Source organism: Vicia villosa, unplaced genomic scaffold (assembly GCF_029867415.1).
Source record: "Vicia villosa cultivar HV-30 ecotype Madison, WI unplaced genomic scaffold, Vvil1.0 ctg.000233F_1_1, whole genome shotgun sequence".
In the NCBI taxonomy this organism is placed as follows: domain Eukaryota; kingdom Viridiplantae; phylum Streptophyta; class Magnoliopsida; order Fabales; family Fabaceae; genus Vicia; species Vicia villosa.
The window spans coordinates 929,504-944,237 of record NW_026705088.1 but is presented as its reverse complement, the minus strand read 5'-3'; the positions used below and the strand labels follow the sequence as shown (position 1 = coordinate 944,237).

Here is a 14,734-nt window from a genome sequence, read left to right as displayed (position 1 = left end):
ATACAATTTTCCAAAAATGAATAATAGGCAGAAAAAAATCAAAAAAAGGAATTAGGATTTGGAAAAAAAGTTTTAAGGCTAGTTAAGTTAATTATTAGGTTAAATTAATGAAAATATGACTTATTGTTAACTCCAATTGTTTAACCTAAACCTAAATATTTAAATGATTTGGAAAATTAAATTATGGCAAAAAATTAAGAATAACCTTAATTTGGCTTAAAAAAGGTTTTGGCCAAAAATAGAGATTTAGTGATAAAAAGAAGATCAGTGTTAGTAATTAAATGGAGTGAAAAACAAGTGTAAAAAGGGTTAGGCTCTGTTTGGTAAGACATATTTTCGAGCTTATAGCTTATGTCTTATGTCTTATAAGCTCATATGATAATTTAGACCCGTTTGGTAACGGTCTTTTCATCACGAGCTTATAGCTTATTTTACTAGCTTATAGCTTATTTTCCAGACACTATTTCAAATAGCGTTTTAGCTTATGTCTTATAGCTTATTACTTTTTCTTCCTTTTTTATCCTTATTATTTCAATTAAAATCCATTTTTAACCCTTATAATTTATTTTAATTTAAAATAAAATAATTATATATTAAATATCTTTTATGTCATTTTACATTTATAAGTTAATTGAACCGCTAATTTTACCAAACACTTCAATGAGCTTATAAGCTATCAGTCTCAACCATCCGCTCTAAGCTATCAGTCATCAGTCATCAGTCATCAGTCATAAGCTATCAGCTAGCTTCTCAGTCAACCGCTATTTTTACCAAACAGACCCTTAGTGGAGTAAAAAACAAATGACCACAAAAAATTGCATGGGGCAGAACATGGACCCACGCCCTTGAGGTCAAGGGATAAAGTTCCATCCACTTGGCCAATCCATAGGAAATCTGTTCATAAACCACAGTTGTCCAAAATCACGAAGAACAAACCCTAGCCATGATAATTCACCATACCTGCACTAATTCTCAAAACAAATGATCCGAAAACGTTCTATGCATTCATACAAACAATAAGATATGATCAAAATATTTTGATCATCACCTGTAACGTTCCAGTTGAGAAAACAATTGGAAAAATAGAAAAGTGATTAAAATAAAATCAAAAAAAATATAAAAACCTGATTATAAATTAAATAAAATAAGATCACGAACCTACAATTTTTTTGGATTTTTTTTAAAAATATGAAAATAGAAATTAAATCAAATAAAATAGAAAAAAGAGGAATTTGCGATTTTGAGGGTTGAAGTCTTTTAGAATTCTATTCTAAAGGAGCATTGTTCCACGATTTTTTTTCTGAACTTTTGGAAATAATTCAGAGCAAATCGAAACAGTAGTTTCAGAACTCAACTGATAGGCTGAAAAATTTATCACTGTACTGCAATCGGAATTACAACCCTACAAATCAATCAAACAAAATATAAAAAAAAAAACAAGAAAAATCCTATCAAGAACACTATACATGTGGAAGGAGAATTAGGAGAGGTTTTGGAGATGATTGTTGGTTTTGTGAACATGGGTTGAAAATTGTTAGTTTGGAATTTTTATACGTGAGAAAGTTAAAAAAGGGGGAGATTGTTAGTTCCCAAAACTGTGAAAATGGAGTCCTATTTATAGATGAAAATTAGGTCAAGAGTTAAATGAAATTAATATATTTTTGGCATGGTTTTGAAGATTGAAAATTGATTGAGATTTGATTCAAGTCTTGGTGAGTAAGATTATGAATCTGGATGGTTTTTTGACTAAGTGCAAGATTTTATTTGAAAAGATTTTATTTATTTTTTATGATTTTTGACTATTTTTTGCATAAAATAACGAATTTAATGAAAAAATAATATTTTTAAAAATGCATTAATTAAAAATACAAAAATTGAAATTAAAATAATAAAAGATATGGTTTTTTGATTTTTTTAAATGAAAAAATAAAAATAAAGTTAGAAACAAAATAAAAGAGAAAAAATGTCAAAAGTTGGAAAAGTGAGATTCGAACCTATGACCTTATACATGCAAGTCTTATTCTAAAATCTTTATCAATTAGGCTATGTCACTTTTGAAATAAAAAACCAATTGAATGTGTATGAAGCATAGACAAATATTTTACTATTTATTAAAATATAAATAATTTAAGAGTAAACTATTATATTTTAAAATAGACTTTAAATCGAATATTTATAAAATTTAAGATGTCAATGTAAATGACCCCATGATTTTTATAAAAATCCAATTTTAAAATAATTTTGAATATTTGAAGATGGTGGACAAATTTTGGGGTACAACAACGTGACTATAAAAGAGCTTGATGCATCATTCAGGTTATTGCACATCAAGTGGGAAGTTTCAACATCACTCATCTTATTGATTTGAGAATTTTTTAGCAAGCTTTTCTTCAGACATAGTTTCACCTAAGGAAAAACAGGTGTTGATATCACATAACCTGATATGGAATTCACTAATAGACTCATATTCATTCTTTCTTAGATTCTAAAACTTGGTGTTAAGGAGCTGCAACCTTGACATACGAACTCTGGAAGTGCCTTCATGTGCAGTTTTGAGAATCTTCCATGCTTATTTAGCCTCTGAACAAGTGTTTATCAACCTATACATGTTCTTATCCAGACTATTAAAAATTGAATTCAAGCCTTTGAATTTCCATGAGCTTCATCATTTATAGCATCAATCCAATAAGCTTCTGATGTCAACCTAGTTGTACCATCTTCAAAAGTAACCACTGGATGTTTCCATCCTTTTACCGCAACTTTCCATGATTTGTTGCCCAAGGATTAGGGAAAGACAATAATCACTGACTTCCAATAAGCATAATTGGTTCCATCCAAATCAGGTGAGTTGTTGATTGATCCCCCGTCTTTCATTGTCTCCATTTGAGCATAATTTATCTTCCCCGGAGCTCACCTAACAGGCTAGGGTGTCTGCTCTGATGCCAATTGTAAATTTATTTTTCAGGGGACAAATGACGCATGAGATGTCCTTCCAACTGGTTTGACAAGATCATTCAGAATCATTATAACTTGTACAAGATGATGGAGAAAAAAAATTAATAACACAATCAATTGGTAACCCAGTTTGATTCAAGTTGTGCCTACGTTTGGAGGGCTGGCTTCTAACCCAAGATAGGAAATTCACTATTAAAAATTTAGTATAATTAGTCTTTTCCTAACACAACCCAATGACTTTCTGTTTATGATTCCCCATAAATATGAGACACCCTCTCAAATTATGACTCCCCATAAATATGAGACACCCTTTCATTTTGGTTATGAATAAGCCTTTTTAAAATTTCAAGATCAAATTGTATCAAGGTTCGTAAACATAACCTGTAAAAGCTCAAAGTTTATAATCAAATTTTCAACAAGATCTCTAGGGAACAGGAGTAGGCCAATGTTCAGTCGAACCTGGATAAATTACTGGTGCAATATATTTAAACCCAAATCTCTTTATTTATGCAATTTACTTTACTGTTTTACATTATGTTGCTCAATTTACTCTAGTCTTAAAAAGTAATGACACAATTTGTTGTTTTAGTAACAAAACACTACAATTATCTGTGAATTTTAAATACCACAATTCATTCATTCCTCTCTTCTGTTTGAAGTCACTTGTCCAACATAAATGACCAACACAGTAAATATTATTCGGGTCAACAATAACTTTGCGCTTGAACAATTCTCTCTAGAGGAGTACATATCTTACAAGAGTTGCTGAGAGAAAATCACAATTTTAATGAATATGTTCTCCCAATGCTGAAAAGCGCTGAAATATCCCTCACAAAATTGCACTCAAATAAGAGACTGAAGTCTAAGACTGAGTAGACAAAAACCATGGAAAAAATATATATCTTCCCTACAAAGAGAGAGTTGACTATAAAGTAAAAATAGAGAGATGACTGTAAAATAAAAATACATAAGAGTATAAATTATACATGCTAATTCATTTATCTGTCTCATTTATATTTTTTTTTTTTTTGATTACTGTCTCATTTATATTTTTAATAATATTTAATTTTGATACTTTTTTTCTTACTTAAATGTTTTGGGTCATAGAAGCCACATGTTTAATGTATACTTTATGAAACTTTTACCAGCAACAATCTCCCTCAATTTTAACTGAATTAGCATTTTAGTCCCACTGTTTTACCTAATGTTAGAGTATTACTTTCAAGTTTCAATAAGTAATTAACTATCGTGGTAATCATAACTTTATTTCCAATCAATGCAAAGGAACAAGAGCTTGTAATTGGTAAGAGTGAATATTATTTAAAACATTACATAAAAGAAGATTATCTTACACACACACAAAGCACGTAACAAAGCTTACAGACACACACAAAGCACGTAACAAAGCTTATGGCACAAATGTACCTAGCTATCATTTCTTTATTTCACACTATACGTATCTTGAATTAGCCCAACCCCCCTGAAATGATCCGGTGGAGGTCACAGGGGCAACAAAAGATTGCTGGTTAACAAAATTGCATTGTTTTCTAATTTCACCTTTCTTTCCCATAAGCACGCCAATATTTCCCATTTTAATCATCGAAGCCCCAAAATTCTGATGGAAAACATATTGGCTACTGGCAAAAAAGTTGACAAAAATAGTAGTATCTTCACCTGGTGTTGAGGACAATTCTTGATCACTTTTGAGCAAACCCTTTTTACCTTGAAGATTTTTGTAGAAGTTGTTGTCCAAATTATCTGGACTCGTTGGATCAAAATTGGCAAGGTTTTCTCCACGCCCGTTCGGAGGACACTGATTTTGTAATACTTTTAAGTAAGTTGGATCAATAGCTGGATCAGGCTTTCCAGTATTGTGGAAGTTGTATAATCGACTATGGAAAAATTTGCAACGCAATCTTCCAAATGAATGAGCACCTGAAATTGTTGTAGTACAAGTTTAATTAATTTCATTAAATTTATAATGCTGTTACATTTTTTATGAGTCAGACCTACCTAATAGTGATGTTAGATCAAGTGCGCTGAGGCCTTGAGCAGCGAAAGCAGATTTCAGTTCAGTTAGACTGGAAGATGGACCTGGAAGATTGTCATTAGCAAGGGCTTTATTAGCTGTTAGACTATCTCTTCTTCCCAGCGGAATCGACCAACCTGGACCTCCGGCCTGTGAACATAAATATTTGATAAAAATGTCATGATTTCATTTAATTTGAAAACTCATTTTCTTGAAACTGAAAAATAATTAGTTAGTGATATTTACCAAAACGGAAGATAATTCAGCAGAAAGTGCAAGAATATCAGCACAAGAAACAATGTTTGGACAAGCACTTTCCACAGCTGTTTTGATCTGGTTTATAACATCTAAACCTCTTAAGGACTTGGTATTTGGGAAGGCTTCTTGCTCACTCTCAAAATTAGAAGTTGTGTTCAACAAAACGGATGCATCACAACCCTGTTATACCAAAATAGTTTAAGTTTATTTTATAAGCACTTATGAAGAAAAACACAGGAGACATATATGTATCATGTATACATACTTGAACAAAGCAATCATGAAAGTGGAGCCTGATGAGACTAGCAGGCATTCGGGGATCCTTCGTAGCAACGTTGACTAAGATTTGATTTACAATAGACTGCAATTGGGGACAAGTTTGACTATAAAAAAATGGATCAAGTTGTGCATTTGAGACAATACACTGCGATCCGGGACAAGTTTGACGGGAAAATTGATAAGTGTGTTGGGCATTTGAGGGGAAGGTTAATCCTCCAAACATAATTGCAATACAGCACAGAGCTGTGGCTATGAGACCAAGGGGTGTCATTTTTTTCCCTTACTGATATCAGAGCTTTATGTGTTTCAAGTTTGTGCTTGAGTATGCAGAAAATGTGCCTTTATTTATAGGCTCATGACATAACTATGGACAGCTTGGGGTAGCCATGTGAAGAATACTAATTTTATACTACATCAATATTTAAGACACACTTGTAAATTTGTAATCACTTGTCTAAATTCCATATTATTTGAATGACAAGATATTTTATTTACAAAAGAGAAATGAAATCTTTAGACTAATTTCATACACCTTCATCCATTCATTCACCCAATATACTGTTTACAAAGTTTTTATTTATTAATTTAAATTTTTTAATTTTTTTTAAATTGCTTTGGTTAATGAAATATCAAAACTTGGTTAATACAGTTTAGAGTTTGGTTAATATATATTCTGACATAAACAAATAGTTTTAAGTTATATAGTAAAATTGGTTAATTGAGTCTTATAAATTGGATAATATAGTTAATAATTTGGTTATCGATGGTTTTGATATCAAATATTAAATCTTACGTAGTAAACTAATTTTGGTTAATATTATGTATAAAATTGGTTAATACAGTTCATAACTTGGTTAATGAGTTCTCCAACATAAAAAAAATTAAATAGTAAAATAAAGTCGGTTAATGAAGTGCAAAAGTTGGTTAATACATTTATAATTTAGTGTGAGAACATGGTTAATAGGATGTATTTTATTGGTTATTGTAGTAGTGAAATAGGTTAATGAATTATAAGTAAAATAAGTGGTTAATGACGTGCATTTTTGTGATTAATACAATTGTGAAGTTGGTTAATGATGCAACCTTATATTATATTTGTGTTACAAACTGAAGATAAATAAATAAATAAAAAGCAATTAAGAGATATACGTACTATTGGAATAAAATTGAGTGTATTACAAACATGTGTTATATCATTTATAGAGAATCATATGTATAATTTTTTTTAATGGTAAATATAATATATAAAAAATAAAGAAAGTTAATATACACCACAAACAGGAAAAAACAAGAAGTGCCTGAAACAAGATAAAAGAAACAAGAAACAAGATACACGAGAAAAACTAAGACCACAAAAAAGGATGGGAATAACCAGAAACCAAACCGAAAACTACTATAGACTCACCTTGCTAGTCATCGACTAGATCTCAAACCAGCTAGATCCACATCAACAAATCAAATCCTAACATAGGAAGAACATAAGAGCCACAGTCACTCCTTAAATCAGGGCAAACACTCGATCTGTTAAAGGTGCAGGTAAAGGATGCGATTCTTAAGCCACTTCGACGAGCTGAAATAGTTCTCCCCCGACTTACCCAAAAACAAGTAAAAAAATACTCTTATCCCCCACTTATTTTGGTTATTTTGTGTCTCCGTTAAATATAACATCATTTCAAACTTTCTAAATATACCACATTACGGCATTCCAGACTAACAGATAACCACCCCTAAACTTTATCCGACCTCGTAAATAATGAAAATACTAAAAAGCACCCTAAAATCCTGATGAATAACTACATGTCACCCCAACCATCTAAAAACGGAATACCACACTAATGAAGCTAACTCACAAGTAACAAAGAGGTGTGAAATAGACTCGGGAACTTACCCTTAAAAGGGGCAAGAGAGCCCTCTATATTCCGAAAGCACCCACATGCATTATGCCATAAAAGACCTACGACAGCGCTTTTTTTGGGATTTAAAAGCGCTGCTATAGGTTTTAGCAGCGCTTTTGATTTAGGCAAAAGCGCTGGTGTAGGTAGGCCTAAGGCAACGCTTTTTCTTAAAAAGCGCTTTCATATATTGGCATAAGGCAACACTTTTTCTTAAAAAGTGCTTTCATATATAGGCCTAAGGCAGCGCTTTTTCTGAAAAAGCGCTTTCGTTGGTGTTTTTAATAAACCTATTATTTTTATAATTTCTAATATTTTGACATATCTCAAATTCTCACTAATATTTTGAGAAATACGTTTATTATATTAAACAAATAAAAATTTTTAAAAAAATACATTTTATGAATTAGTATTGCATATATTTATTATCAAAATACAAATAAAACATCACTAATTTTATAAGTGCTCTAGAAGCTAAGTTTACAATCAAATTCTCAAAACACAAAATACAATACAAATCAACTTCTAATTTATCTTCAGCCGAACGTGACTCCTCGATGGCCATAATTGACTTTCCAACAATGCACAAATCAACTTCGAACACTGCAAGTTACAATAAATACTCATTAGCTGATCATAAACAACATTAAAAACCACGTGAGGATTAAGTTATTTAAAAAAAATAAAAGTGTGGTCTATACTCCTGCAATAATTTCGGGTGGTGGTGTTCCAAGAAGATCAGTGATCAAGTCTAATTGATGCACAATACTTTTACCAGGAAACAATGGTTTTCCTGTCAGCACTTCTGCAAAAATGCATCCAATGCTCCATATATCAATTGCAAGTGTGTACTGCAGAAAAATGCTTACAAAATTAGAATATTAAAGAGGAGGAGAAATTACACACTCCCACAAAACCACTTCAGGGAAAACATACCAGTTACAAAAAGCCAATTAATATGATATACACAAACAGTCATGCCTTTCACACGCTCTACTAGAAATGCAAATCAAATAACATTACCGTCCAAAAAGTTGTTGTTGGGGTATCATTGAATGCAACACGTGCAAGTCCAAAATCATAAACTTTGAGTTTGCAATTTGCATTTGCCAGTATATTCTTTGGCTTAAGGTCTCTGTGATATACATTTGCTACAACAGTACATACAATTATGTAGAAGCAATTAAGCACCACAAATTATGGAAATATGACATAAGTGTAAAGGCACTTGAAGGCCAAAAGTGAGAGAGTAATATAAGACCCTGCAATCTAATGAATCTTCCCCTTCATTTTTCGTTAAAGCTTCTGTGACCAACCTACCATTAAATTAAAGTACATAGTAAATTAAAAATTCAAAGTTAAAAATTCATTCATATCTTTTCTGCAGAGTAACAACATACTTAGATCTATCTGCTTTCGCAATCTCGTGATGCCTCATCTTTTCCCATAGACGAGCAAGATCCTAATTACAATTACAATTAGGTATTTAATTAACCTGAATTTCAATTAATTTATAATATAGTAAAGGCTTCAAATTCAACTAACTAATAAAAATAACAACAAATTGAACAAATAATGATACAAAAACAAGCACACTAACTTGTTCGAGAGTAAAATGGCGTCTTCTCTTCTTCTTTCTAAAATCCGCAAGTTCCTGAAACAACAAAAAATTATAATTCGAGTTAATCGATTCAGAACAAGTAATTTTGAGATTGTGAAATTGTGAAAATCGGCAAGAGAAAGTAACATTATCATTGATTCGACGTTCTCGACCAGTAAGGGGGTTGTCTTCTTCTCTTTATTGTCGGAGTGTGGTTTGGGCTTCTATGAGGGAACGAACGTGGTGACCTTTGGTTTAGAAGGGGATTTGTGAGTTTCGGTGTTGGTTCGCTTTCTCTTTTTGGTGTCTGTAACTTGGTCGTTCTTCGCCGCCATTAATGAGTGAGGGTCTGAGGTTACGACTGGGTTTGGAGGAGAACGAAATGGTGAGAAACCCTAAATCTAATTTCATTAGTTTTTATTTTGTTTTATTTTTTTCATTATTATTTCCTGTAGCAGCGCTTTTTAGGAAAACAAACACTGGGCCTATGGCAGCATTTTTAAAAAACGCTTTGTAATGTGGGTCTATGCCAGCGTTTTCAAACAAGCGCTTTCTAATGTGGGCCTATGGCAGCGCTTTCGTAAAGCGACTTTTAAAGTGGACCTTTTAACAGCGCTTTTATCCAGTTTTGTGTATACATTCCGTGTTTTATTTTTTTTAATGTATAGCAGCGCTTTTGGAAATAAGCGATGTCTAAGTGGCACTGCCAAAAACTGTTTTTGGCGTAGTGATGTATAATTAGTTGTAACCACGTCTATAAATATCAATAATATCATGGTTATCTAGATTCTAACTTCTAAAATGGAATTACATATCTAATACTCTTCCTAATTCAGATTTCTCAAATTTTTCATTCTCATTAATCCTTTGAGGTCTAAATAGCTTTCTTGTTTCAAGGGTGTTGTTAGAATGTCAGCCAATTACAATTCAATCTTGAAATACTTAATTCTTAGCCTCACTTTACCAACTTGGTCTCTAAAGAAATGGTACCTGTTTTCTATGTGATTTCTCCTACCATGGCTCATATGAGGGTTTGTCAAATCAAATGTTGACTGATTATCCACAAGAAATTTGATTTGCTCATAGTTGCTCACATTCAACTCTTCAAGCAACATCTCCAACCAAAGTTTTTAACATGCAGCATAGGAGCTGCAACATACTCTGTCTCACATGAAAAAAATTATAATTTCTTACTTCTTTGAACTCCATGAGATTGGCGTTAATCCAATCATAAACAACGAACTAGATGTATTATTTCTATCATCTTTATATCCGCTCCAATCTTAATCCGATTACCCATAATTCTTGGCTTCCATTCTTGCATTTTATTGATTTTACATGAGTACTCCATGGCCAATTGTACCTCTAATGTACCTTCGGATCATCTTTGATGCAAGTATATGACATAGTTTTGGTTTCTCCATGAATCTACTAACCAATCCCATACTATGAAACATATCAGGCCTTGTATTACAAAAATATATCTTAATGAGTCAATGATCTGCTTATACAAAGTGTTATCCACTAGTTCATCATCTGACTCCTTCTTAAATTGAATGTTGGTCTCCATAGGTGTGTTGGCAAGATTGAAATTGGTCATCTTCAACCTCTTCAGGATGTCTTATGCATATTTTTGCTGGTGCAATAAAACTTCACTCCTTGTGTTCACAGTTTTCATTTCTAATAAGTAGGTCAAATTTCCTAAGTCTAACATCTCAAACCCACTCTCCATGCTTGTCTTGAACTTTTCCAATTTATTTTCATTTATACTTGTGACCAATGGATCATCCACATACAGACACTGGATTACTTGATCATTTTCACTTAGCCTTTCACATACACTTCATGTTCAGATATGCACTTGTTGAACCCTATTACCATAAAAATGATAAATGCTACATTTTCTTATTAATAAATCTAAATGATCATCTTACACACAATAAATAATACTAATTATTATTATTAATATATTCTTACAAATTAATTGCGATTTATTTTGGTCGGCCTTAATTTTAGCAATTTCATAAATATCATTATTCGTGCAAAAATAGGTATGATTCTTCTGACTCATAATTCATTCAATTTTCCATTAATCAAAAAAATTGACATGGGTGTAAAAGTGATAACTTTGTAAGACCAACCCATACCACCGCACTAGAGCAACTTGCATTATCTTATGGTGGATTTGTACCAACAATTCTGGTTCCAACACGGAACAATGGCGTTGTATCTGAAAATAGACAATTGATTCCTGTGCATTTCCATGATTAGATCTCTAATCTAGTCATACCATCGATTTAATTATATTTTCATTAGCTTAATCATATCTTTTTGTTCCAAATCTCAACCAACTCGGCATCTACGTTCAAACGGACACTATCTTGAAGTTTTCCAGATCGAGTCCTTTTTAAACTTTCACCATCACAGAATATTTGTTCATACAAAACAGATATCTTCCTCTAGGATCGGGTAGATGTACATCCTCACGCAAGAAACATGAAGACGATAGATCAATCATATGGTTCCTTAGTCAAGAAATAGTAGGCAGGATTTCCATTGTTACTCTTCTGTTGGCCATCACTGCCATTATTTCTAATAATTTCGTCTTGGGAAATATGATGGATGATAGAAGTTCCCGCAATATACTTTACTTCAAAATTTTCACAAAACTCAATTTGAAGAAACAAGATCTAAAGCCCTACGAAGACCAAAATCATTTAGAAGCCACTCATTTTTTAAATTAAATCACCAAAAAATGTTTTTGGGACCTAGCCAGTAGATTAGCGACTGTCTGCTTGATTAGGAAACTTTTTTCAAATTGTCTAATTGATTATATTATTTTCTATATTGATTAGATTATGCATAATCAAGTCTATAGTAGACTATGACAATCTCTTAATTAATGGTAACAACTCTATATCAAAACCTTCCATTTTGGGCCTCAACAAACAATTATTTGAGACGCTTGATCAATTATCTTAATCAATTAGTTGAGTTATTTGGCCTATGGATTATTTCCAACTTATACCACACCTTGACCTATAAATGGATAGCTTATTTATCATTTTTTTCACATCCAAAAATATGTGAAAAACCCCCCAATTTTCGTTTCGCTCATCACCTCTCTAAATCTTTCGTATTTTCTCATGTATTTTATCCATTGTGCTTTAAGAGTGTTCTTGAGTCTAGTGAGGAAGATTGTTTTGGGCGGGGGAAAATTGTAAATTTACCAAGAGTAGAATTCTCTCTTGAGTAAATAATTATACCTTAGGAAATTGTTATTTTTGGTTGGGAGCTAAACCATTGAAAAATCTCTTGCTTGTATGTGGGGGATTTGTCTAAGTCTATGTTTAGTTCGTGAACTCCGACATTGAAAAAGACCTTTTTTGGTTCGTGAAGATCGTGAGAACAAGATTGGTTCTACATCTGGCCTTGAATTTTGATGATAACTTTAAATGTTATCTTAAAGAACAATTATGTGTTCTAATGATTTCTGTCTAAATGTGTAGCTTTTGTTAAACAGGTTCTGATTCTAGTAAGAAGGTGTGTGACGTCATCAGATTCTAAACTTTACACTCTGGAAGAATACCTATGAAGTGTTACAAAGGAAGTCAAGATTCTGGAATGCGTCTTATGCAACGGTTCTAGGGAATGTTAGTATAAGAGCTTCTGATCGTATCTTTGCAAGGAAGATTTAGAGCCCTTCTAAAGCTTTGCTTCTGTTGTTCCAAGTTATAAAGATACTGAAGACAAGATTCAACTGAACAGGTTCTGAAGATCTGAAGACATTACTTATGAAGACCAATTGGTGAAGACTCTGAAGACAAGGTTTTGCTGAACAGGTTCTGAAGACTCCAAAGACTTAGGTTAAGAAAACTCAAGTTCTAATCCTTCTAAAACATGCTTCAATCAACTTACATCAGAAACCTCTGAAGATGTAGAAGACCAATATCAAGAATGGCTTACATGAGGTGGTGAGTATAAAAGTGCAAAGTGCATTGTGACCTCTACTCTTATAGGGTGGCGTAAGGACAATCCTATTGGTACTTGTTATCTACCATTCCCACCATGACCATTAGGAACATTACAATTGGATTTGTGTTTCATATTCTACCCTCCAACGGATATATTTCTTCAACTATAAAAGGAAGACTTAGATGAATTTGAAATCAATTAATCAGTTCTATAAAACTACACCAAAGCGTTGTATAAACTCTGTTGAGATATTCTTTGTATAGTTTTGTATTTTTAGCAAGGAGCTTTTGTTCATATCTTGATTTCAACAATTGTGTGTTGATGTACTTAAACATTGTGTAATCAGCTTATTAGAAGCATATATGTATACACATCTTTGTAATCAACAGTTATTGATAGGTTCCTTAAGAGACTACGTGTAGTCAGGATTCTCGAGAAGAATTTGACTACGGTCAAAGTGGTTTGGAAATAAGGATTGGATGAACTTGTTTGGATTATCAACAAGGTTGATAGGAATTAATGTGGTTGTCTATAGATTGACATTAAGGATGAGATGAACTTGTTGTGGTTGTCAACAATGTTTATCAGACTTAGTGTGGTTGTCTGTGGCTTGACATTAAGGATCAGCGCACTTGTTAGACTTGTCAACAAGGTTGATCAGACTTATTGTCGTTGTTTGTAATCAGTTTGGTTATAGTGGATTAAGTCCTTGTTGATAAGTCAAAATCACCTTGGTGGGTGGACTTGAGAAACTTCGTTAACAATGAACCTGGATAAAAATAATTTTGTTCATTTATTTTTATTCACTTTTTAGCTTTGTGATTGAATTGCGAAAAGATTATATTTGGTTCAATTTAATTCAAACCCCTCATTTCTTGTGTTTCCCGTACCTTCAAAGACCAGCTAGTAAAAGTCTCTACAATAGTTCTTGTGCTCAGCCCAGTTAAAAGCTCTAGTGGTTCAAGATCAGCCTGGTGTAAAATCTATATTGGTTTCTGAGTTCAACCTGGCATAAAAACTCAGTAAGTTCGATATTACCCAAGTATATATCTAGGTTCGGTTCATGGTCAACCTATATAAAACCCTAGTTCAGTTCGGAGGATAGCCAACATAAAACTCCATCATGATTCGAGATCAGCCTATTCAAAATCTATGTTTGGTGTGAAGACTAACCACTTCAAGGTGTTTTTGTTATTTTGTTTTAAGTCAGCATAAACCTTCATTTTGTTGTATAAGGGGGTTTGTGGGGATAACCTTCTAAAAGCTCTCAATCATAAGGGATAATCTCCATAAAAATTATTGGGGATATGGTTAGGTCTTCTTAGCCAAACTTGCATAACTTTCTAGTATTGTTTCTCTTCACTTTTCTTTTTTATTTTCCAATTATTTGCTTTACTTTGAGTTTCTACTGTATATTTTATCAAATGTTTTTAAAATAGTTTTTAACTTTGATTTATCAAATGATTTTATTTAAAATCCTCATTTTACAAACCTCCATAATTCACCCCCCCTTATTGTGTATGCATTCATATGTCAAACAAGTGGCATTAGAGTATAACTCGTATTTAAAGACTAATCGTCTTAGGAGGATGACTTCCAACACTTCCTTTAACATGAGGACTTTCCTAAACACACCTTCGTCATTTAATGGTGATAGGATCGAATTGTGGAAATCTAGATTTAAGATATTCATTTAAAGTTTTAACTTTGAATTGTGAGAAAGAATGATGTTTATCCCCACTCATT

At 32.4% G+C, this 14,734-nt stretch overlaps 2 protein-coding genes across 2 annotated transcripts; both read right to left on the bottom strand.

Moving 5' to 3' along the window:
- Positions 1-4,310: 4,310 nt before the first annotated feature.
- On the bottom strand, positions 4,311-5,821 carry LOC131625691 (peroxidase E5-like). Its single transcript, XM_058896529.1, has 4 exons — positions 5,508-5,821; positions 5,231-5,422; positions 4,969-5,134; positions 4,311-4,890 (listed from the first exon to the last, which is right to left on the bottom strand). Exons 1-4 carry the CDS (start codon positions 5,790-5,792, stop codon positions 4,406-4,408), a joined length of 1,128 nt encoding a protein of 375 aa, XP_058752512.1. The 5' UTR covers positions 5,793-5,821; the 3' UTR covers positions 4,311-4,405.
- A 2,287-nt stretch (positions 5,822-8,108) lies between these two features.
- LOC131625673 (mitogen-activated protein kinase 9-like) lies at positions 8,109-9,348 on the bottom strand. The gene is made up of 6 exons (XM_058896513.1): positions 9,262-9,348; positions 9,014-9,067; positions 8,814-8,875; positions 8,626-8,729; positions 8,437-8,564; positions 8,109-8,264 (listed from the first exon to the last, which is right to left on the bottom strand). Exons 1-6 carry the CDS (start codon positions 9,346-9,348, stop codon positions 8,109-8,111), a joined length of 591 nt encoding a protein of 196 aa, XP_058752496.1.
- Positions 9,349-14,734: the final 5,386 nt, after the last annotated feature.